The sequence below is a fragment of the Etheostoma cragini genome, chromosome 8, assembly GCF_013103735.1.
Source record: "Etheostoma cragini isolate CJK2018 chromosome 8, CSU_Ecrag_1.0, whole genome shotgun sequence".
Classification (NCBI taxonomy): Eukaryota; Metazoa; Chordata; class Actinopteri; order Perciformes; family Percidae; genus Etheostoma; species Etheostoma cragini.
Genome location: NC_048414.1, coordinates 2,932,639 through 2,958,302, shown reverse-complemented (window position 1 = coordinate 2,958,302; position 25,664 = coordinate 2,932,639). Strand labels below are relative to the sequence as shown.

At 40.5% G+C, this 25,664-nt stretch overlaps 1 protein-coding gene across 1 annotated transcript; it reads left to right on the top strand.

Annotated features, from left to right (window-relative positions):
- Window positions 1-1,923: 1,923 nt before the first annotated feature.
- On the top strand, window positions 1,924-25,664 carry LOC117948857 (F-actin-capping protein subunit alpha-2). The gene is made up of 10 exons (XM_034878780.1): window positions 1,924-2,031; window positions 12,734-12,797; window positions 13,962-14,013; window positions 15,022-15,085; window positions 16,960-17,166; window positions 17,618-17,697; window positions 20,481-20,559; window positions 22,595-22,666; window positions 22,997-23,059; window positions 24,523-25,664. Exons 1-10 carry the CDS (start codon window positions 1,993-1,995, stop codon window positions 24,661-24,663), a joined length of 861 nt encoding a protein of 286 aa, XP_034734671.1. The 5' UTR covers window positions 1,924-1,992; the 3' UTR covers window positions 24,664-25,664.

The following is a 25,664-nucleotide window of genomic DNA, read 5'->3' as shown; positions in this document are numbered from 1 at the left end:
TAAAGGAGGTATGAATTACAGTCTTGGAGAGATAGTGAAAGGGTGCAGCGTTGGGGAAGTACGTAGCCGTCAGGCAGTGATTTAGTTTGAAGGGTTCATTTTGTAACTCAGTGAGGTAAGTGTAACTTAACCTTACCTCACAAATCTAGCTGTAAACAACAACCTCGCTTGAAAAACAGAAAGCAAAAGGTTGCTGTGATGTACCTGTAGGCATAAGGTGTACTGTGTTAAAGTGGCTGTCGGGTTTTCAGCGTTATGGTCTCTACTCCTGTGGTACATGTACTGTAACAAAGTACATTAGTCAATTTTTATTTAAAATCTTTTTTCTTTCTTTCTTCTGCTTACAAGAAACTTTGTGGTGCGTGCAAGATGCTTTATAGTGTTCACCAGATACTTTCTGATGCACATGAGCAACTTTCTGGTGCACACGCAAAAGTATCATTGTGCGCCAGAAACCAATCCAAGGCTAGCGTTATGTGGCCAAAGTTAACATTTCCCATTCACAGCATGAAATCATCAGTTAACAGTTGCCTTGTCATCTTGAAGTTTGTTGATCACAATATCATGTACATTTTGTTGCGTCTTCAGGGAGATGATTACCTCCTCCTCGGCAGCCATTCTGACAGCTACTCAGATTAGTTCCTCATGCGGTTCTTAGAAATGTAGGAGCATAAGGTTGTGGGACCGTTGGGCTGTGGGAACATAGGGTTGATCCCCCTCGTGAGAGTAGCCTCTCTTATGCGCACCAGAAGAAAAAATATATATAAAGGTTCCTCCACAACTGAATGGACCAAATACTGATGTTGACATCCAGATTAGAATTAGGTTTGTGTACTTCTGCACATAGACGCGTCATGCTGCATGGATCAGGAAGATGAAATAGACAATTAAAAAAACAGTCCTGTTAACCTGTACCAGACTTCTTTGAAATGAATTATGTGAGTCTCCTAAAGCTTTTCATTTTACCATGTGTGATAACATTAAACAAAACTCTCTTTCTGTCTCACCCTCCCTCTGTCTCAGTGTGTCGAAGGTCTTGCTCCGTTGAGTATTAAGTTACATTTTGTCTTTTTTTGCTGAAAGGGAATGAGTCACAGTGAAACTGATCTCATTCATCTTACAAGCAGAAAAGTATTTTTCTTTGTTAAACAAAAAGTGTTAGCTCGCCATCTAGTGGTGAAAAACATGGCATACACACTGCGATAGCATCTCTGGGCAATCAAAGGGCTTCCCCAGGTTTTTTTGTGATGAAGAAGAAGACATACCTAGGGTGTAATTTGCACTGGGGCAAGGGGGGACATGTACCACCCCCACCCCCCCACCCCTACCCCCATTTTTCAATATCCCGTTTGTGTCCCCCATCCCTTTAGTTTCAATGGTATTCATGTTTCTTGACTGCTACTGTGTGTGCTTTTATCTTTCAATTTCTTTCTACTAATTTTCCTTTTTATACACCAAAACACCAAGGCAGATTCCTTGTATGGGAAGACATGGCAATAGAGTTGATTCTGATTTATTGATTGATCTCCCAGGAGGAAGGTTTTGCATTACACCAGCACAAGAAAAAGACCATAATGACAGATAAGAGAATTCCATTTAGGAATAACAAATACATGGAGTTAGAAAGCTATACAGTACACACTACCTTAGACCCAGTGTAGGCCTACGTTAATCTAATGGTTGTGCAAAACCAATAGTGGCGTTATTAACTTTGCAATATACACATAATTTGAACAATGACTAAGTCATGAAAAAAACATGATCTTTATATGAACTATCCAGAGCTACTAGTACTACAACTGCAGCTACAGTCACTAAAACACACAGACAGTGGTTTTCAATCAAAACCATGAAGGCTGAGCTTTCTTTAACTGTCTATGATGCTGACCTGCTCAACCAAGCATAGACAGTTAAAGGAAGCAACCAAGCTGGGAATCCACCCATGCGGTGACGTCACTGGGCTCTGACAAGCTGGTGGTGCCGGAAGAAAAGATGGCGGATCATGAGGAGCAGCTATCCGACGAGGAAAAGGTAAGAAGCCAATTTAATCACTAGATAAACTGATATGGGGGGGACGATAACGCTCGAAATTTCGATATTGCACTTTGAGTCTGTCTCTCCGTGCATCATGGCGTCGACCGGCTTGGTTAAATGTGGAGAAAACCCAGGCCTCGGCAGAACCGCTGCTGCTTCTGCTCTTATTATTTTTAGCTCAACTTCCGCTCATTTGCAAATTCTGAAACGGAGGCTCCTTGTACGGTCCAGACTCAAAATAGGAACCGTGTACATACTATAAATCCACCTAGCATTACCTCCCACACCTTTCTCGTTCTGTGGACATGTCGTTTCCCCCCCAAGTGTCTCTGGTTGCTTGTGTTATGGAAGTTTTCACACACCTAAGATCGCTAGCTTGTTAGCGATCTAGTCTGCTAGCTAGCTAGACTTACTAACACGCCCTTTTCGCTGTTTGATTCCGAGTTTCTCTCGTTACGTAAAAATATTGTGCTGGATTGTCAGAGTGAATTATGCAGAGCAGGATTTCATTCGCCGTGTGACAGCTACTAGAGGTATTTTACACGCTAGCTTGCTAGCCACTGTACCTCTGACAAGTAACGTTAGTGTTTCACAGACAGTAAAAAATATCAACGACAGGATGAAAACAACCCGACAATCAACGTTACAGTTTAACATCTGTATTCATATGTGCTCACCCCATTTAAAAGTATATATTTACAATTCTGAACCAACATTTATTTATTTTTTTAAAACTGTGTAACCGAAAACTATTAAGCAAACTCTGCCGTCAAGCTCGTACAGTTAGCAGGGTTTGTACCCCATTACACCACTGCTAGTGTCTGGCAGTACTAGCACTGTTCATTTTCTCCTTTCCTTAAAAGAGCACAGACACAGCCAATACCCTGAGGCAGCAGGAGTGCTCAGCAGCGATCCTACTTGCATTTCATTTTTATGTCCTGCTAAACGGGTTGGTTTATCTTTGCTATTCATTGCCCACTTTAGTCTCTCTGTTAAGCTGTGTTTGCCTTGTGGTTGAGCACATGTACACATAAATTAAAAGACCTTTTTTTGACATGTGTGACAGTTGACATGTCATAGTAGGAAAAGCACAGGTGTATTTAAAGCCATTAGTGATGGCTGCATTCCACTCAGGAGAGGCCCTGGTATTGTGCATGCTGACTCACTGAAATAGCTCACTGGGACACTTAATGGAATTGAGCCAAGGTGATCAATTTCAGCTGTGCTTTTCCTACTATGACTAGTGAAAAAGGTCCACTGGCAATTTAATACTCTTTTTTATCGTTAAAGTCAGTTGGTAAGAAAAAAATAGCCAAACATGTATATAGTTGGACAGGTGTGATGGTTCAGTTAATTTGAATTAAATTAGATTTGTCACTGTTTGTCAGACTTTGCAGGCATATTTTAGACATCTCCATGAGCTGGGATGTGTATTTAACATTTTGAAGAAGAAAAAAATGAGTCAACAATTACAAACAAAAATAGTTAATAGATAAATAGTAAAAACAAGTCATGGTTGCAGACTTCTTGTCATTCGTAATGGGTCTACATACATGGAGATACGTAGAGCTGGGCAATATTATTTCGATATTGTGATATGTAACTAGATGTCGTCTTAGATTTTGGACATTGTAATATGGCATAAGTGTTGTCTTTTCCTGGTTTAAAAGGCTAAATTACAGTAAACTGATGTACTTTTCTGAACTTACCAGACTGTTCTAGCTGTTCTATTATTTGCCTTCAACTACTTAGACATTATGTCCACATTACTGATGATTATTCATCTAAAATGTAAGTGTGAAGATGATATTTTGTTGAAGCACCAACCCTAGAATATTCCACCAAATATCCAGATCGAGGTTTTTGGTCAAGAATATCAAGTTCTTGTTGATAAATGATTATGCTGGTTATGTAATACACCATTCAGAGTCATAACAAGGCCTGGCTTTATCTCCTTCTGTTCCACATCAGCCTGAGTCACACGTTTTTCAAGTTCAAGCAGCTCATTGACCCACGGGTGCCACAGCGTCATGCTCATCAACACACAGGCATCTGCTTTTAGCGAAGCATTTAATTACAGGGCTAGGGTGTGCAGGCGACTGTGGCCACCTTGTGATTTTGTTACGTACCAGCCTAACCATAAATACAGTTTTTCAGGTATGTGCTTATAGTGTGTGAAGCTGTGGTTTAAACTTATAACAACTTTAGATGTTGGTGCTGTGAATAGGATGGGAGCTCTTCTCATCTCCCACCACATTGGTTTCCAGATTTGTCGAGCCACTTCCACCTCTTGCCCAGACAATCAGATTTTTGTCGAGCTGAAAGAATAAAAGTTGGCAACCTGCCAGGCTGACTGACTGGTCGAGAAACAGACACAGCCATTACGCAGTGTTTAGCTGGTGGAAGCTGTTTGATTCAGTCTCTGAATACGATTGGTGCCGGACCAAGTGGGCTTCATTATGCAACCCTCCACTGTACGCCGGGTATTTCCATGCACACACCGCTGTTACTTTTTGTACTTTTGTAGGCCGTCCCTATAGTGCACTAGCTCAGAGCAATCAGCCATCTGCTCTGGCCCCTCAGAGAAAAACTGCAACTGGAGGAAATGAGTGTTTTCATCTGCCTAACACTGACAGTCGGTAATAGTTTGCAAAGTTCACTACTAGTCAATTTTAAATAACTATTTCACTGGCTAGCCATGATTTGTAGAATAAAAGAAAAACCAAATAATGTTTGATGACCTGACGATACTAGTAGCATGGATAAAACCACGGGCCACAGCCAGCATCTCTTGGCAGCTGTTGGTACTTTCTCACATTGAATGACCATCTGCAAACTTGCTTTTTTATTTTTTAAGATTTTTGTTGGGCTTCCATGGCCTTTACTTGACAGGATAGCTTTAAAGACAGGAAAGGGGAGGGGGGGACGACATGCAGTAAAGGGCTTTTGGTCAGATGTTTTCCTTGGTGGGAATCCTAACTTGCTATGATGTGACATTACCGTGATGACAGTGGCATCATTTTGAAAGAAAAAGCACCTTTGAGACACTGTTTTTGAAAGGTAGACTTAGAAAAGTTGCATTTTTTTTCGGGAGAAGATTATGTCTGTCGAATACAATAAACGTCCTTGAGTTTGTCTCTGTGAAAAACGTGTCCCGGGGGATCGAGACATTTCGGCCCGTTGCTCTGTGGCTGTCAGCGTCCCTTTGCTATTCCACAAAAAGACCTGAAAGCTCCCTGATGGGGGAATTGCCGAAAAAGTCTCTTCCATTTGTAAATAATTAAACATCTGTGAGTCTCTGCTGCAGATACCAAGCACTGCTCACAGTCCCTTTGAGTCATTTGGGCACTGGCCTGCCAGCTTCCTGATTACAGCGAAGAAACCACACGTGGGTTTTACAGGAAACTGCCATGTGAAACCCAGACCTGGGACGCCAGACTAGACAAACCCCCTACCCACAAACTAGTTTTAAAAACAAGGCTGCTGCCAACCTGGTTTTACTGTAGCTTTCACCTCCATTGAATAATCTACTTTATAGATGTGTGTGTGTATTTATGGCCTAAACTATTTTCACATAGGAGGTACATATTTTGCCTTTTTTTGAGGTTGTTTTAGGTGAGAAAAACTGAGGTGTCAGCTGTAGTTCCTGTTTTTACAGAGAGAAAGGAACCTTTCTGTTAGCTAAATGTGGTTTGGTCAGAATCCATATTGTCATGAAAATGCAAATATTCGAGAGGGGAAGATCATGTATTTATACTCTTAAGTTCTCCCCAAGCGTTAGGGATGTGATTCTGCTGATTGTTTCATAGCCGTGCTGATGTGATCTGTCTCAGGCCAGGGGTAAGCCTCTCCTCTCCTATAGCGCCATTTTAATGCTAATAAGCCACCACCCACTGTTAGCATTTCTTTGACCGCCATTCATTTTGGAGTTATACTTGGGTTAATAATATCTATGTTAGAAGTTATAATCATAAATAATGGGGTAAGGGTTATTAGATTTCCCCTATAAATACACTTACAGCATGCCCCAACCGTAGATCTCTTCAAGACCAACAATATAATATCTTTGGCTGCCTATTGAAGAGTTACACCTCAAATTTACAATTAGGAACACAAAGGCGTTCTTTATTAGGTGTCTTTTAAAGATGTATTGGAGTAAATGATTGATGATTGATCAACAGCACTGGGCGGGAGGAAGAGTGTTTTTGTGATTTAGACGGTTGTTTGAATGAGGTGTGTTGACAGTAAGGCTGAAATACCTGTGATGAAGGCAGATGCTGAGGAGAGTTAGAAAAAAATAAAAAAAGACTGTTTGAAACAAGCAGCACACCAATTTAATGAAGCATTTAAAAGACTCCTGCAAACTTTAAAGAGCAGAGTTGGTTGATTTTTACTTAAAACCAACAGCCAGCTGGCACTCGTTACCACTTTAGCAGGTAACGATTGCATAACAAGTCCCTTCACTTATTGAACTGTCAGAGAGGAAGCTAACTTGCCACAGTGAGCGTGGGCAGGGAAAGGGGCTTGATTCTTACTGGGGGCCCCACTGGAAATGATGCATGTCAACACGCTACAGGAAGGCATTGCACTAAATCCCATGTTTAGCATGAAGCCTGTCTAGATATTTAAGATAGCCATCTGATTTGTACAAAGATTAGGATGGCAGAAACAAACCGGTCTAATACTACAAGCTTTGGAGAAAGTATCACCTTATTAGCAAAATTACAATACAAAGTGGTTAACACAATAAATTTAAGAAATAAAGAATGTAATACATTCTTTTCGTGGTGGGAGATAGAAAAATTAAAGATCAAAAAGACCCAGCTAAAGTGCACTGTGCCTAGACAGCTCTGTTTGTAAAAATGTGTTTTTATATATATATATATATATATGTATGTATGTATGTATATGTATGTATATGTATATATATATGTATGTATATGTGTATATATATGTATATATATGTGTGTATATATATATATATATATATATATATATATATATATATATATTAGCATATTATGACTCAGACAGTTACACTTGAGACCACAGCACCTCATTTGATTAGGAGGTTTTCTCAGATAGATACTTTATTCAACCCGAAGGAAATTGTAGTCATCCAGTAGCAAGACAACCCTAACACAAAAAACACATGTACACACACAAATCACACATAAATAAGAATAAAAAATAAAAATCACTCACAGAAATGCAATGGTAAGGTAAGACCATGATGAGGTAAGGTAATATGGTAGACTGTGTGCAGTGGCGATACAGTTTGTTGTTGTTTTATTGCTGTCTGGGCAAGAAGAGTGGTGATAAAAAAAAAATTATAATTCTTTTTAAAAGTTACAAATAATTTAGCAATACGCACATTGAAATGGCGAGCCAACGGAAACTCAACAGACCGATATTCATACCTGAGCATGGCTAGTAAACAGCTGTTAGACCATAGGGATAGAGCACAGTTAAATGCTGAAAACTCGGTGGCATCTTCCTTTTAACTGAGGAATGCACAGACAGAGGAGAGGGAGGAGCGGTGTCTGTACGTGCCTGCAGCAGTGCAAGACATCTGGAGACAAGTTGTTATGGGCAACTGTCCCATTTTTGACTTTTTTGTTGTTGTTGACTACCTAATGATTTGAAAATGTCTGACCTTTGCAACTAATATAAAAAAAGACAGGAGGAGTTTTTTCACTGGCGCTTTTCCATACCTAAAAACCTTTTGCATACGTTTGACAGGAAGAAAAGATGATGAAATGTTCTCTAGGAGTGTACGATTCAGAAAATGTCACAATTCAATATGGATTTGTGATTCAAACAATTCACAGTAGGTAAATGTGGTTACTTTTCGTGTGTGTGTGTGTGTGTATATATTATTCATGTGGATTTAACATCCAGGTATGATGTACAGTATGGTGTGTGTGTGTGTGTGTGTGTGTGATGTCTGTAAGCTACTAGGGCCTTGAATTTCCCCCGGGGAATCAACAAAGTATATATCATGTGATTGCATTAGACATACAATAAACATAAAATATTTTACAATAGTTTAATAAAAAATATACATGAATCAACTTTTGGAATTCTGTGAATTGATTTTGAGTCTGTAGAGCTGGGATCGCGATTATGAGTTGATATATTTTATTTTTTGCCCACTCCTAATTTTCTCTATCACGTATTACCAAGAACATTTGAAGCCTCCAAAAGTTAACATTAATGCTTGACCGAGAAAAGTAAAAGTCTACGTGATTCGTGTTTAATCATGTGCTGTGACTTGATCCATCACCTTCAGCTAGGACAGTGTGAGGAAACGAAGCACGGTGCTGGTGTAAAAAGTGCCCCAGAAAGTCATTACTCTGCATAACATGGTGTCACAATTTTTTTTTTTATTACTTTATTATAAAAGCCGTGATCCTTACTTTTTAGGATCCCCCTATCCCCCTTATCAATAAAACGTCTGCTTCTGACATTATTAATGCCCAACGTCACAGCCCTTATTTATTTAATTTAATCTTGAGGCCACCAGCTGCCACCTCCTCATTTGGCTTAGCAGAGGAACATTCCTAAATTAGCCTACGGCTGCATAGACGGATCTCCTCCTCTCTCTGCCACGACGCTGTGGTTTTATTCATAAATTATTGCACCAGCTCCCCACCCTCTTCCTAATATCCAGACCATACAGGTTTTCCTCTAACCTTTTCCTTGCTATCTAGGACATTGAAATGGAGGCAGGGAAGGGGATCAAACCCAGGGAGATGATGAAGTTTAAAATGCCCATGGGTCAAAATATTACTTCAATTTACGCCTGCTGGGACTTTGGTAATATTATTATCGTCACGGCTCTGGATCGACATAATGAGGCAATTTTGATGCCAGGATTAGTTCAAGTGTGGTTTCGGTGCTAGTGGGTGTCATTTTGGGATTTAAAAAAAAGGGTGCTCCCTAAGAGGTGGTATTGGGAGGCTGGTGCTGGGATGGTGCAGTGTGGGGGGGTCTGTGAGCTGGGTAACATGCGCATGAATGTACAGTGAGCAAGTTGAAAGAAAAGAGGCCAGCTGGTGTGTAGGCCAAGGGGGCACAAAGACCCAAGGATCCCACACGCCTGTTAGTTAGTTATTGTTCCAGCTCCTTGGTTAGCTCACTACTGCATGCCAGCCCTTCACAATCCACCCTCGCTTTGAAAGATAACAGAATTGACTATGGGAGATAAAAAAACAATGCTATTATTTCCAGCTAAAGGAAGATTTTGTCCAAGATCATGATGAATGAATGAGTCAAATTTAGATAACAATCACTCACTCACTCGCATACAAAATCACACACAGCAGCAATTTTCTCTCTGCTTCTGTGGAATGACCGAACTACAGTCAGTCCTTCAGTTTCCCTCAACTCCTCGAACTTAAGCTCAGTTCAGACCAAAGATTCACAACGAGACGATGTTTCATCTCCATAGTGACACCTATTTTTAATTCCATTCTAACTTCCGACTTTTAGGCTTAAATGTAGCTAGACAAATCATTTGTTTGGTCTAAATGTGAGCATGGATAACGTTAGTGACATTGAGACGCTTGCTACAGTTACATTTTAAGGGAGGAATCGCGAAAACACGTTTTGCAAGCTAGGATTCATATATTAGACTGAGATATGTTTGCTCTAAATGTATTGGTTGAGGCTTTCTCAGAAACTGGCCGAGTAAAACATTTATTCATCAGTTTTCTTTGTCTCTGGGAAGGGAAGTAGTGCGTGAAGCAGATATCTTCTTCCTGTCTTAACAATGGGTTTGTGGCCTCGCCATCTTGCTGTCCAGTCTTACAATCACTAGAGCACTAGAGTTACATTTATTCCCTCGATCCATCACAGTGCAGAAGAAAAAGGTAGACCGTGTTTCCCACAGATTAGAAAGCTATTGGGGGGGGGGGGGGGTCTTCAATACCGAACAAATCTATCTCTTTCTCAGTCTGACCCTGTCTTTCTGCTTGAGCAGCACAGGTTGAAGCTAAGGCTGCATGATATGAGGAAAATATCTAATTGTGATTATTTTTGACTGATATTGCGACTGTGATATGATTTACGATATTCATCATCATAGTGTGATTTTTGCGAGGACCTGTACTAAACAAAGATGTTTTCTGTAGTCTGTAGGAGGGGATTTATGTAGGCCAGGCCGTCTCTGGAGCGCCACAATACTTCAGAATGGTTTGACACATATTTTGCGAAAGAAAGTATAGCGAATCGCAATATGTGGCGCCGGTGTTGATTCTGTGGCGCACAGCCACAAATAGTTTATGTGGGGAAACACTGGTACATAAGTGGATGTACTTGTTCTTTTTGTTATTTGTTTCCTTCTTCTAGTCCGCCAGAAGAGGATGTAGGCTGTTGTCTCAGTGCATTAGTAGAACTGGTTTGATGTGGCCTACTTAGAAGAAGAGATAGTATTAACTAGCTTTTAACAGTCAATGCTCTACTCATAATCCGCTAATGGAGTATCCGTCTCTTCCTCCTCCTGTCGGTGATTGATTTGGACCCGTATCACACTCCCTTGGCTTCATCTCATCTCCGCTCCATGCACCCTAAAACGCTCAGCTGTCAGAGATGTGATTGTAAAACCATCCCTGTCCATTCCTTATCAGTCTTTCCTGCTCCCTCCCTAGCTGCTGGCTCTACACACATTCATTCTGCCACCTCACTAACAGGTTCACAGTAGGATTGAAACATCTGTGGTATCTTTAAGCCTAAGCTAATGTTTTAAGTTTTCAATGTCCCGAAATCTTTCTTTATGCTAAACACTCACTGTTATTTTGCCTTTCATTTTAGTGGTTCACCCAGACATTTGTTCTTGTCGGGGTGGAAATAAATATCTAAAATCTACCTGTAAAGGGTGTGGCCTCCCTCTCGCGAGCGGCCCTGAATAGAATCAGAGGTTCAGAAATCGGATTTGTGGATCGTATTACATTACATTTCATTGAATCATCCATACAAGACACAGAAAAAGCCCAAGTGTTTTGTTATTTCTGACTATGAGACCCAATGTCTACCAGTAGACTAGTTACAGTGGTCCTGCTGAACGGCACCTCTATTAATAGACTTTAATGCAACCAGATCTGGCCATAGAGAGAGGTCAAACTTGTGTCAGATATCAAGTTATGGTGCTCTCAGTTCATCCTTTCATTCACACACCCTTAGAAACGGCACTTCTAATAGTTGTGTCCGTGTTGACAGGCCAAGCTGGACTATTGGCATGTATAGACAGGTTGATGGAGATCAAGATGTATTTATTGTTTAAATCAATTTAGAGCCTGAGAAAGCTGGCATTCCTGCTGGGATTGAGACAGAACAAAACCTCAACAGATGAGTTTTTAAATCGGTTTTCTCGATTAAAAAAAGCGAGGGCTTACTGCACATCTTACATATTTGCTCTTTACCCTTAAGTACACATGTTGTTTCTGAGTTACAACCTCATCGTCAACAGGGCCTGTTCCAGGAAGCAGCGGAATAAAACCCAGAACAGAACTTTTTACATTATAACTAATAACTTTGGTTCACAAATACGTAAACCTGCTTCCCGGGACGGGTCCCTGGAGTGCCTGGGAGACAGGTTCTTCATATGGAAAGTCTGTTTACACTGCCTTAAAGTGTAATGAGGGAGACCCACTGCAAATTAGTCTTCCCACGGGGATGTCAAGCCACAAACACATTAACACATTTTTCCACCAGCTGTTTAAAGTGTTTGTATGTGTTGTGCACACAAACGCACTCATCTCCCTTGTTTTTGTGAATTTTAGATTGTTCAACATAAATGGGTCATGATGATCTCATGACAGAGGATTAGACAAATGCAGAGGCTTTGATCTCAACATTACACACACACACACACACACACACACGCACACAAGCACATGTTCCTCCCCTAGTGCCTTCCTTTTGCACAGCATCGCTCATTAGCAAGAATCAATCTGCAGCTCTGCACGAGTGCCGGAGTACTTGTATACACACACTGCTAATAAGGGCCCGGGGGACGGTCAGAGACACACACACACACACACACACACACCCCTTCTCACATACATATGAACACCTTCCCTGATGCACCAGCTTGCAAGAATGGGGGGGAGCCACCGTACCCTGCGAGCAATAGAGAGGGGTAGAGACTTATAGACGACGGGTGAGAGAAAGTGTGTACTAGAGTCCTCAGCACATTTTTTGTGTCCTTATATGGTTGTAAACCATGCAGGGGAGGGGCCGTTGTCTCGCTGTCAGTTTGACATGTGACCTGGAAACAGGAAGTGTTGTAGTGCAGCAGCAGAAGTGAGAAAGAATAAAAGTTCCTGCTGCTCAGATGCGCTTTATAGTGAAAGACACTAAAACGTCCTCACTCCACCCTCCGAACCAGTGACAGTTACACCCTCTGTTGGCCGCAGTGTATACATATATCCAGTGTTCACAGTGTGTTTTAGGCATCACATTATTCTTCTTACAGTGTGCAAAACCTCCAGCAGACTTTAAAAGGAGTTTTTTGAAAATGGATATAGTGGTAAATTGTGTATTGCAAACTGTCAAAAAAATAAAATGCATGGTGTCACAGATTTTGGACAATGTGCAATAGAGATTGATTCATCATGTTAATGTTTTTTTGTTGTTGCTCTTCTTGTGTCTGATCAGGGACTTTGTCTTAACCTGGACCTTGTGTTTTTGTCTGCAGGTACGCATAGCAGCTAACTTTGTCATCCATGCCCCGCCAGGAGAGTTCAACGAAGTTTTCAATGGTGAGTTTCTCTTCCCCTGTGTAATGTACAAGTTAAATAAACGCCTAAATACAAATACTGGCAATGCAAAATGTGGTGTTTATTGCTCAGAACTAGAGCCCGACTGATAAAGGATTTTTAAGAGCGATATTGACATTAAATCAATAAATCCTTGTTGTAGAGTGCCCTCTGGTGGACAAACTATGCAACACCAACTCTCATAACATGGTTGAAGGGTGTTTTGTCCGTTTTTATTTTGTTTTATAAATATTACTTTATTGGCCATTATAAATGCCGATGCCACTGTCCATCATCTAATTACAGGCTAAAATGCCCCAAATGTACACTTAAAAGAACTGGCTCTGGTCAAATATATTCTAAGATTAATTTATTTTAGCGAGATGAATGCCTAAATAAAATGCATTGGTCGGGAAAGCACTGACTTATATATAAAATACAGTATTACAGCATGCACTGATCTCATTTGAAACTGCCAATGGGTGGTGCCTTAGTCACACAAAGTGGCTTTAAAGAAAAGTATACATTTTTTTAGTCAGAAGATTATTGTTGTCAAACTAGGTGTTTGTAACTATGCTCTCTCTAACATTTTTTTTTTTTGAATTGCTAAACAGGAGCTGAAATGGAAAACAGTTTCTGTTCATGTGCCACTTTTCATTCCGCTGAGGGCACATAGAAAGCCAAATGAGACTATGATGTTTTGGCCAAATTGTAGCTCACCCTGCAGCGCCAATGGTGCCGCCACACTATCAAAGTAGTGCCCCTTGAGAGAGAGAGAGTGTGTGTGTGTGTGTGTTTGGCATCGTTAAAGCCTCATACTGCCTCGATGCATGTCGTCACCTCAGAGGAGCTCCGGCGGGCTCCGTCGGGCTCCGTCTGCCTCTTATCACAGGCTGACAGCCACACACTTGCTCAAACACTCTAAAGTACAGTCCCCTCTTGCCACTTTGTCCCCTTTCATCTCTCTGAGATTTTACAGCCTTTTCCACTGAGCTAATTTACCATCTCTGCTTCACTCCCCAGGCATAAATGTTGCAATGACTGACTGCAGGCAGCCTTGTCTTTTGTGTGTGTGTGTGTGTCATGGGGTTAATTTGCTGTACCTGTCTTCTTTGTCTCCTCTCCATCTTCTTCTCCTCTCATAATCTCACAATTTTTTCTCCTCAGATGTGCGATTGCTGCTCAACAATGACAATCTTCTCAGGGAAGGTGCAGCGCAGTAAGTCTCCCGTCGGCACTGTTTCCAGCCTTTGAAAAGTGTCTTTACAATTTTCAAAAAGACTTAGAAGTCTGAAGGGAAACATGGGTCAGAGTTCAACAACCAGACCCCCTGTCATTTAGCGTATGTTTGTTTTTTCCTTCCCAATTAATAGTTCAATATTTCATCTCTAAACACCAGGGATGCGCTGAATCCAGGACTCGGCTTTGGATTCACCCGAATGTGGGGCTTTTTGACAGGGTTCGATTTCTGACGAACATTACAACATCTCCTCACTATCTGCTAGCCGCCTGTCCCAAGAACACACTGTAAAAAAACGCGGTCTCTGTAGACAGCCAAGGGTCTACAAACTGCAGCAAAAACCAACTGTGCCCACCTGCACCACGAAGCATACACAAACGGTGTTCCAGCTTAACGGGTTAAAGGGGTTAGTGCACAGAAGGGAAGGGGAGGGGACGGGATGAGGAGGAGGGAGGGGCGAGCTAGTCTTATTTTGTTTGAAAATACTTCAAACGTCAGCACCTTTTAATGTGTTTACTGAGCTAATGGACTGAGGATGGGTGGAGGATTTGGTAGAATCCTAACCAATGGATTGGGTATTTGGCCAAACCCCATAAATCTGCATTTGGTGCATCCCTACTGAACACAGCTGGTTGTCAGTTGTTCCTAATGTTTGTGCCTGCTTTGTTTACTTTTAAAAATGTTGATCTGGCAGTCAACAAAAGTTAAAGAAAACAATTACCACAGTCTTCAGATGTAGACTTATAGTGGCTTCAGTCTACATCCATATTGCCCAAACACTGTAAGCATAAACAACCTCATATACACACACATATTTTTCAATTGAGAGTAGTAAGTAGGTTTACAAGTAGGACTAACTTTGGAGCGTATTAACTAATATGGTCTCTCTCTCTCTCTCTCTCTCTCTCTCTCTCTCTCTCTCTCTCTCTCTCTCTCTCTCTCTCTCTCTCTCTCTCTCTCTCTCTCTCTCTCTCTCTCTCTCTGCAGTGCATTTGCACAGTACAACCTGGACCAGTTTACCCCGGTGAAAATCGATGGCTACGAAGAACAGGTGACTTTATAGTTCATCTTTGACCTGAGGTGATGGTGGCAGTTTAAGGAGCTGGCGCCCCGACCAGACGGCCGACCCTCGGCAGAAAAGGCAGTTGGACTGATCAGTCTCACCCGAGTTAATCAAAAAAGGGCCTCGGAACACACCGAAGCGACGAGACGTAATGCATCTCCATAACAGCAGGCGGCGCTAATCTGTATTGTCTCCCAAAAATGACAACCAACAGCTGATTGGACAAACGCGTCACGTGGGTCTGGTTTTTTCGGAGGTTCACAGCCAAACTGTCATGGCGGCTTGTTCAGAATACAATCTCATATTTTGCAATATTTTACTCACAAAACATGTTTCTGAAAGCAGATCGACAAGCGTTTAAGAGATTTGCGTCAGATTTTAAAAGACTCTAGTCCCGCTCCTAATTTCCGGGTTTGCACTTCACCAATCGGATTGGTCATTTGAGTCCGACTGCCGGCAGTGCCCGCCTTCCGACTGAGCATGTCAGGTCAGCCAAAGTGAAGGCAGACGGCCCCTCCGGACCACCCCTGACGGACAACGGCACGGGACAGACTCAAGTCCCCGACCTCGCCAGACTGTCCCAGGGCCGATTATCGGGTTGGTGTGTCACGGCCCTTAGCAGCTAAATGAAAAGGGACGACATCATAGGTCCAAATCTGCTCTCTGCAGCAGCAGAACCCTCCATACATATTGTTCTGCTGCACAATATGTATCATTTTTCATTTGGTACTCCTCAATAGATATTTGGTAATTTATATTGTGATGTTCCATTCAATGGTTTTGGCATACAAGAAGTGTTAAAAAATATATATTCATCATGCCTGCTGTTCAAAATAACACATTTGAATGGAGATATCTATAAAGTGGAATTATTCGTCTAAATAATAATTATAACTCCAAACACATAATTTAAGTCATGGCTGTTTATTGCTATAGCTGATGCACAATACAGAATAGTGTAACTCTAGCTGAGATTAATGTGCATTTAATGGACTATATGGATATAATGGACATATAATGGACCCCATATGGGTTTACCGATCATGTGTGTTACTGTACATGCTAGCAATGCAATGCCATAAAGGCTTTAGGCTTTCTCTGTACTCATTCAGCAATAGTGTAGTACCACAACATGAGAAAAACTATATCAAACTATAACTAAGTCCGTTTTAGACCATTGCAGTTCATCTGAAATTCCACTTTAAAGAGCCGGATAGAATTTAAATTACTATGCAATATATACAACCTTCATATAATAGTGCTTCGTAAATGTAAATGTTAAAGTGGTGGATAGAAGAGCCGATCGCATCATAAAAAGACACGGAAACAGGAAAAGCAACACAATATTCAGTCTTCATTATTATTATTGTGTCTGTGCAGGTTCAACATGGTTGTGAACGGATGGTCTGTGTGTTAGCTTCAGCAATGATTGCGGTGTCTTATGTAAAGATGTCATCATGTCCCTCCGCTCCTGCATGACGGGCTGAAATTCCCCTGTCTGATAAACACAGCAGGCTGAGCCTGGTGTGGAGATGGTAGATGGAAAGTTCTGGCTCACCTCTGTGTTTCTGTCTTCCTTTCGTCTTCATCCCCCCTTTATTATTCAGTTTTTCTCATTGCAACACTTTAATTAATTCCTTGATGATTTCCATTTCCACAAATCTCCTGCCTTCTGTTGTTCATTGTCCTTTGTCTATTTATTTACTTTTTTGTCCCGCCTGCCTGTCTGTCTTTCTTTCTGGCTTGTTCTATTCCATTTATTCATCTCCCTATCCTTCTAATACCTCCGCTCTTTCACTCACTCTCCTTGTTCTTTCTCATTTTTGTTACTTCTTTCTCACTTTCTCTTCATTCCTTCCCAGGTCTTAATCACAGAGCACGGCGACCTCGGGAACGGCCGGGTCCTGGACCCCAAGAACAAGATCTCATTCAAGTTCGACCACCTGAGGAAGGAGGCTAGCGACCCGCGGCCCCATGACGTCGACGGCTCCCTGGAGGGCTGGAGGAGTGCAGTGGACTCGGCCGTCAGGGCCTACGTCAAGGAGCACTACCCCAGCGGAGTCTGCACCGTACGTCCCAGCCTGCCCCGTAACCACAGCAATGCACCCACAGTCACTTAAGATTCACCTTTATATTGTCATTGTGCAGAGTACAAGTACAGAGACAACAAAATGGAGTTTGCGTCCCACCAGAAGTGCAAAAAAACAACAGAAAAGTGCATTTTTTGTTTGGTTCGGTTTGCTTTCACACTGCACTTGTTCAAACTCTCTAAAAACCCGTTGACAACAGTCGCTGGTCTATTGGACAGAATATCCCAAACTCACCGACACCTCTGGTCTCAGAAATACCAAATTTATAACATCTTAGGTTTTATGATTCTGCTTTAGTGTTTCTAATATTTTAGAAGAAGACTAACAATGGGTGGTTTACACAGAGAAAGAGATATGATGTCACACAGACAACCAGCGATGTGTGCTCCTTGCATGTAAAATCAGAACCTTTTGTTTCTTCTCGCTTCAGATTTACGGGAAAACCATCGACGGACATCAAACCATCATCGTGTGCATCGAGTGCCATCAGTTTCAACCAAAAAACTTCTGGTATGATTCAGACAGTTACTTAATATTCCATTTGATTTTGCACCACTGGTATTTGTGACATCGGATTTATAGTTGTTTTGTTCTATGGGTAAACCCATGATTCACACAAAGCGGTGTGCTGCATAACCCCCCCCCCCCCCCCCCCTTTATGTCTTCAGCGGTCATGTCAAAATAAAGGCCTTAATAATCTTTATAAAAGAGAAGCAAGATTTTCATCTTTTTTCAGAAACACCAACAGAGCTCGTTGAATTCCCAGCGATAGTTTCTGTATCAAACTTCATTTAAAAAATATGTTGAAATACGGAATAAGCTTAAAAAGCCTGAATGCTGTTTGATATGTAGTTTTCAAAGACATTACTTTAATCGCCATTTAACTCTAGAGCCTTAGACTGGAGGCATCTCATAAGCGTTGCTGAGCTGTTTCTGATCGGGTTAATCTAATTGGATGAGAATGCACCAATCCTCCTTACTGCAGGGTTTTACTGGGCTTATGGTGTGTGTGTGTGTGTGTGTGTGTGTGTGTGTGTGTGTGTGTGTGTGTGTGTGTGTGTGTGTGTGTGTGTGTGTGTGTCACTCACTGTTTACCACCATGTTTCTGTAATGAGGAACCTGTGGGGAAGATCAGTTTTAAGATGAGGAAATGGAACTGAAATGAAAGTACTCATAATTCATTTTCGGGCTTTTCCCTTCCCTTTTTTAGGTTTAAAAAAAAAGAAGCTCAAAGTCCACCCCGAAGGGACTTACCACCTCCAACAGAAAACACTGTTCACAATCCGCTCCAAGCAGCTCTGTTGTAGTCCAGCCTTTAGTTCAGTGTCAAACATGCGTTATTTTACGTCACTTTGTAACACGTTATAATGCTTGCCTGGCTGCTAGTGTGGCACCCCCTCAAACCAAGTCAGTTAGAGCGGAGGCCCGAAGAGTTCAGATAGTTGTATCGCCGGGTCCAGGAGGCCGCGCAGAATTAAAACATTGTGTATGAAAGACAAATTTGTTACCACTCTGAAAAGTCTCGCTCCAGCAAAGCTGATTGGGGTTGTTCTGCCTTGGATCAGACTCTTGGGTTCGTTTTGGATCACACTAGCATGCTTGGCCCCGCCCAACTCCGCTTCTGACTGGCTAGTAGTCCTTACCTAGCCACTGCACATGTGCGATTTCCAACAAAGATGGAATAGAAGTGAGATGCCTCACTAGGTAACTTAAAACTGAGTGCTCAACACACTGCAGCAATATGCACTAAGGCAATTCTTTTTTTCTTCTTTTTTTGTTATAATTAAACCATGTAAACCTATTCTGGTACAACTTCTCAAAACAATTATGAACCTGAAAAAGACCATAATATTAGGGTCTATAAGGCACTATATTTTCTCTCTTAAATTGATTGATTCAAGGTGTATATTGTGCAGAGTTTTCCCTACCATTATAAGTCTTTTATAACGTTTTAAAAAGAAGCGTCATTTATTTATCTGCTCTAGCTTTTCCAACGTTTTAGACACACATACAATAATAATAACATATGTAATATAATAACAATCCAAAACTATGTCAAGTTGCATTTTCTTTTTTTAAATTGAAAAATATCACGTTTTGTAAGGTAAGACCCCTAGACCTCTCTGCCAAATATGCCCACATAAGTCTTTGACAAACCCAGGTAAAACTCATTGTGCATAAAAAAAACACAAGAATATCTAACAGCCGGAATTAAAATATGAAATCAAAAATGTGTTCCTTGAATTCAACCATTTTAGTAGATCCGATTTGATGTCATACGAACAAAAATAAACCCTGTCTATTCTTGAAACATGAGTACATGATAAAAAGTCTCTTTTCTCTCAGATGATGCTAGCTGCAAGCAGGCATTTAATAATAGTGAAGTGATGCTAATGTGTTAGCCTGTGGGCAGGACAGGGATATTCTCTAGGTTGACTTAAGAGGGAGTGAATGAGTTCACCATGAGAAGCTCTTACGAAATTTCAGAATGTAAGCTAATGCTAATACTGCCTTTTGTGTTATATGATGATGATGACTATGGATTAGTGACTAATTAGTAGATATTCCTTTATTTGGGGTTTTGATGATGGTGGTAGCGACTATGTTCATGTAGTTAGTGTGAGGCCAGAACTTAATTTTCATGCTCTTCAAACACTTCAGTGACCTCCTTATGTCTTCTGTGGATGCATCTGGTTTCGTTTCTCCCCATTCATTTATTCAGCTTTTTTCTTTAATTTGTCATCTGTCTATATAGTACAATAGATGTGTTTAAGAAAAACTAAGTAGCATCAACTTAACTGATAATGTTGAATACTCCGTGATATATGGGAACAGCCTGTTTCTTAACTGTTTGGATCATTACAAAACTCAAGATAACGTCTCGCTTCTAGATCTTCTCAACTGATAAAAGCGTGGTAAATATGTGTTTCCCGCAGCAGACATGGAGCTGATTAGCAAAGCGAACAGCACAGTTGCAGGATCAGTTGGGGTAGTTGTCATATGTTTTGGTATCACAAGATGCAAAGATGCTTCTGATCCATATTTCAGTTCCTTTCTTTTTTGCACACTGTTCATCTCCTGCACTGTTTTACACTTTTGATCATTGCTGCACTTCTGCATAACTATTTTGTATAATAATCCGGAAATGTATTCCATCTCGCCTGGAATATCATTGCAATATTTTATAAGCTGTATGCAACGCAATTTCGTTCTGTATGCACTCTGTACATATAAAATGACAAATAATAAAGTTGAAGTTGAAGAGTGGTTAATGTCTGGTCCTCTCTGCACAGGAACGGACGCTGGAGGTCAGAATGGAAATTTACCATCTCTCCCTCCACCACTCAAGTGGCAGGAATCATGAAAATCCAGGTATTTTGGTTCAATTCTTCCCCTCTTTAAATAGACGTGTGTACGTGGGTGTGCCATTGTGTAGTAGTGTTCAAATTCTCTGGGTTAATTTCATTTACTATAAAGTCCTCTATTAAAGGGAAAAAACACCATGCACAGCTAATTTGAGTGAACACACTATGTACCCTTCATTTTACTTCTGTATACCACAACGCGGCGGTGTTTTCCCCGAGAAGAAGCAGAAGCACCAAAACTGAAAAAAAGGAAAAATGGAGCGTGCTTTTATTTCTTGACAGTGGAAATGTTAGAGGCAGCATACATACCAGCTTTGTACTATCCTCCTGAGTGCTCGGTTTGTTTCAGGAACGGATAAGAAGTATTTTTGTTTCGGTTTTGTTAACATGGGCGCGCACACTTCCATCATACAAATATCTAGTATCTATTCCCTATATTCCCTAAATAATATAGTTCACTATTCCCTATAGCTCTATTGTGTGTTTGTGTGTGTGTTTGTTTGTGTTCAGATTTCATACATGCTTTAGGATCAAGTGTTTTTCAACTCATCGTCAGTCTACATCTACAATAACTCATGGGACAACATTAAGGAATTGAGATGTTGCTACAATGTAAAGTAGTGAGTGTACAGCTTGTATAACAGTGTGAATGTGCTGTCCTCTCAAAGTAACTCAACACACAGCCATTAATGTCTAAACCGCTGGCAATAAAAAATGAGTACACCCCTAAGTGAAAATGTCCAAATTGCCATTATCCGTCCCAGTGTCATGTGAGTCGTTAGTGTTACAAGGTCTCAGGTGTGAATGGGGAGCTGGTGTGTTAAATTTGGCGTTATTAGTCTCAGTCTCTCAGACCCTGTTTACACGTACATTGTAATTTTGACAGAGACATTTCCCTTCGTTCGGGCCGTTCATTTAGACGCAAACGAAGAATTTGTTTCTGAAAACGAGTCTTTAAAAAAAAAAACTCCGGCCAGAGTGGAGATCTTTGAAATCTTCGTTAGCATGGAAACTGAGACAACCGCAGCGAAGGAAGTGAGGACGAGAAGAGAGAGGAAGTGATTTGTTGCTGTTGTTGCTATTTTCGGGATTCTGATTGGGAGCTTGAACTTCTTGTTACGCTGCCACCTACAGGTTTGGCATGCTCTTGACGGCATTAAGAGGCAAGTGAAAAAGAACACTTTTCTGGAAACTACAGTTCATTGAGGAAACCATGAATGCCAAAATGTACTGTGACATACTAAAGCAAAACAGATCCCCTCCCTACTTAGACCGGGCCCCAGGGCAGTATTCCAATAAGATAACAATTCCAAACACATTTTCAACACGACCACTGCCTTGTTTAAGGGTAAAGGTGATGGACTGGCCAAGCATTTCTCCACACCTAAACCCTGTTGAGCATCTGTGGGGCAACCTCAAACGGACTGAGGAGGATCGCAAGGTCTCTAACATCCACCAGATCCATGATGTCTTCATGGAGGAGTGGAAGAGAATCCCAGTGGCCACCTGTGGAGCTCTGGTGGACTCAAGAGGATTAAGGCAGTGCTAGCCAAACAAAATAGTGACACTTTTGGCCCAATTTAGAATTTTTACTTAGGGGTGTACTCACTTTTGTGCCAGCAGTTTAGACATTAATGGCTGTGTTGAGGAGACAGCACATTCACACTGTTATACAAGCTGTACACCCACTCCTTCACATTGTGGCAACGTCATTTCTTCAGTGTTGAAGAATTGAAAAGAGAAAATATTTGCAAAAATTTGAGGGGTGTACTCACTTTTGTGAGATACTTTAGATAAAAAAGCTTCTTCATTTTGGTCCATTTAGGATCATATTTGTCCCACTCTTTTAGATACTGGTACGTAATTTGCCAGAGTCTGTTTGTCATCTTGATATTATTGCTTTAGTATGTTCAGGAGTGTTTTTTTATAGACCTGTTGGGATTTCATTGTCACAAACACCGCTTGTATTGCTCCTTTTCTACATTTCTTTTTTTATTGTTTTAGTATCCAATAAAGAGAAACTAACGCTTGAATTGTTCCAGGTCCATTACTATGAAGATGGCAACGTTCAGCTGGTGAGCCACAAAGAGGTCCAGGAGTCCATGCCCGTTTCTGTGAGTATATCTGAACACGTCTTTTGGACGTGCACCCAGACAGACAAGGAAATGGGATGTGCTGTGAACAGAGCTCAAAATACAGAGACCCTGACCTCAAATATAGGCTACAGCAGTCGGCAAATTCCATTCAAGTCATCTCAGATATGACTGATAACATCCCAGATATTGAACATATCATATTTACTATTAGTTTTGTTCATTCAGGGCGATTGTACAATCACTTACAGCCCCCTGTGGATGTGTGTTTTCCTCATCATTTGCAGTGTAGAGGTGTTACCTTGTGTATTTTGTTTATATCATATATATGTGTGTCTTGTCATCTTTTAGAGTGAGGCTACAACTGCAAAGGACTTTGTTAAGATCATGGAGGCTGCAGAGAATGACTATCAGGTATGTAAAGATGAAAATCAGATATTCTTTCAAATATGCGGATAACAGGCTGGTTGTTGCAGGAAAATACATTGATGTACACGAAAATGATTAACGCTTCCCACTATTTCACACACTACAACTAAAGCTGGACAATATATCAATCTCATATTGATGTTGTGATATGAGACTAGATATCGTCTTAGATTTTGGATATCGCAATATCATAATATGGCATTAGTGTTGTTTTTTCCTGTTTTTTTTAGGCTGCATTACAGTAAAGTTGTGTCATTTTCTGAACTTACCAGACTGTTGTAACTGTTCTGTTATTTCTCTTTACCCGCTTAGTCATTATATCCACATTACTGATGATTATTTACCAAAAATCTCATTGTGTAAATATTTTGTGAAAGCACCAATAGTCAACACTACAATATCGTTGCGCTATCGATATCGAGGTATTTGTATACAAATATCGTGACATTTGAGTTCCTCCGTATCGCCCAGCCCTAACTGCAACGTTGTTTTACTGATTTGTTGATCAAAAGCTTTTGTATGACGTGCAGTTGGCTAAAAATGAGATCTCGTGAAGAGCTCATGTTGTTCTCTTGTCAGGATCAAATAATAAATCCTTTATTTTCCCACTGAAAACATCCATCACAGAACGTTCCTCATGATGTTATCTGAAAATCAAACCAAAAAAAGTTTTAGTTCAACATTGTTTCCATATGGATCACACAACAACCAGACTTTAAATTTTAATAAAAATGCATTTAACCCTTGTAAGGTGTTCCTATTTCTGTTACACGGCCAGTGTTCCCGGGTCTGGTGGACCCGCCACATTTATTAGGCTTTTATATCAATACAGCCATAAGTACTTATGTAAAGACACTTAATAGATGTTTACTTTAGTTCAATTACCAATGATATATCCATCATTGATGGTTCATATCTGCCATTTACCCCTGTGAGAACACATTTATGATCAGATGATCATTTTTGTTTTTTGTGAGAAAACAAGGAAATTTAATTATAAAAGGTAAAAAAAAAAGAATCAAAACAAGATTTTTGATGATTACCGGTGCTTATTTCCTCGAACTTAATCAGAACAGGTGAAAGTGCTTTAAATGAAACAATTTTGTAACTTTGTGTGAGAATAGCCAGTGCAGAAAGACAACACAGTTTCATAGCACCTACAGTTAAATACAGACCGAACACCTCATATGTAATAGCTATGTGTAATAATAATAATACATTTTATTTGTAACCCACTTTACATTTAAGACAAACCTCAAAGTGCTACAAAAAGTTGAAAATGAGCCAAGGCCTGAGTTAGAAGAAATAATAAATAGCATCATTTTTTTTTTTATCGAAAATTGAAAACGGGTCCCACAGACCCGAACACCATACAAATGATTTCTTCCTCTATTTCACTGATGTAATTCTCTACCTTCCTCTCTCCATCATTGTGTGATTCCTTCCAGACGGCCATCAACGAGAATTACCAGACCATGTCGGACACTACCTTCAAAGCCTTACGCCGCCAGCTTCCTGTGACACGCACCAAAATCGATTGGAACAAGATCCTGAGCTACAAGATTGGCAAGGAGATGCAGAATGCTTAAAAAACAGCGAAGAACATAAGCGACAACGCCCTCCCCTCCCCAACAACGTTGCATGACTGGATAGTTGTATCGTCTTTGTACAGAAATTAGAGAAACTGGGACAAAGAAAGGTTTTTGGTCTCACAGCCAGATGTCACGTTACACATTGGATGTCTACTTTTATTGGTTATTTTGTTTTTATACAGACACTGTTAACTCCTCTGTATATTGTATCTATGATATGATTATAATCGCATTTGGAGAGATAACTTGAGGAAATATTACAAGACATAGGAAAAGGGGGCGAACACTTGTATGCAAAAACATCCTTATAAAATACAATATCACGTATGCAATATTTATTGTGTTAGTGAGACCACGCCTTCTATTTGACCTGCTGAAAACAAACGGTTTGAATTTGAAGTGATGACGGTGAAAAAAAAATTAATTTTGGGAGAATTTTTTTCTGCATTTACAAAAGAGCTAAGATATTTTGGCTGTAAAGAATGACTCCCTTCACTTCACGGTCAATGGAAGAAAAGAAAACACGATCTCTGTGTTCATTGAATGGCATCTTTGGCACAAGCAGTCACCACTGTCAGCCTCTCAATGTCTCCTTCCCTCATTTTGGTACTTCCCTCACAGTTTGTCCTGTATGTGAGAGATCTCAAGCTCGCAGCGCTCCTGGCTAAATTGCCTTTTTGACTTGATAATCTCTGAACTCTCAATCAACGTCGTGAGTTCTGTGACCACTTAACAAGCTTAATTAACAAGTCATCAGTCGCTAAGTAATGTGCATAATGTCCAATTTACAATAAAATCAAAACGTATCACATTCTCCTCCAGTGCTTATTTTTATTAAAAATAAACCCAACAACAGAATTTGACTGTATTATATAACAAGGCACATTGTAATATATACCTGTATCAAACATCCTGTCTGTCAGTTTGGTGATTTATTTCCATGAGATTAATTGTAATTCAGTCACAATTATGTTGCATTAAATGACAAATTTTCTATT

Coding starts and splice junctions, on each gene's coding strand:
- LOC117948857 (XM_034878780.1), top strand. CDS start 1,993: ATGGCGGATCATGAGGAGCAGCTATCCGACGAGGAAAAG. Junction 17,167..17,617: donor ACCCCAGCGGAGTCTGCACC/GTACGTCCCAGC, acceptor TTCTCGCTTCAG/ATTTACGGGAAAACCATCGA. Junction 22,667..22,996: donor AGGAGTCCATGCCCGTTTCT/GTGAGTATATCT, acceptor GTCATCTTTTAG/AGTGAGGCTACAACTGCAAA.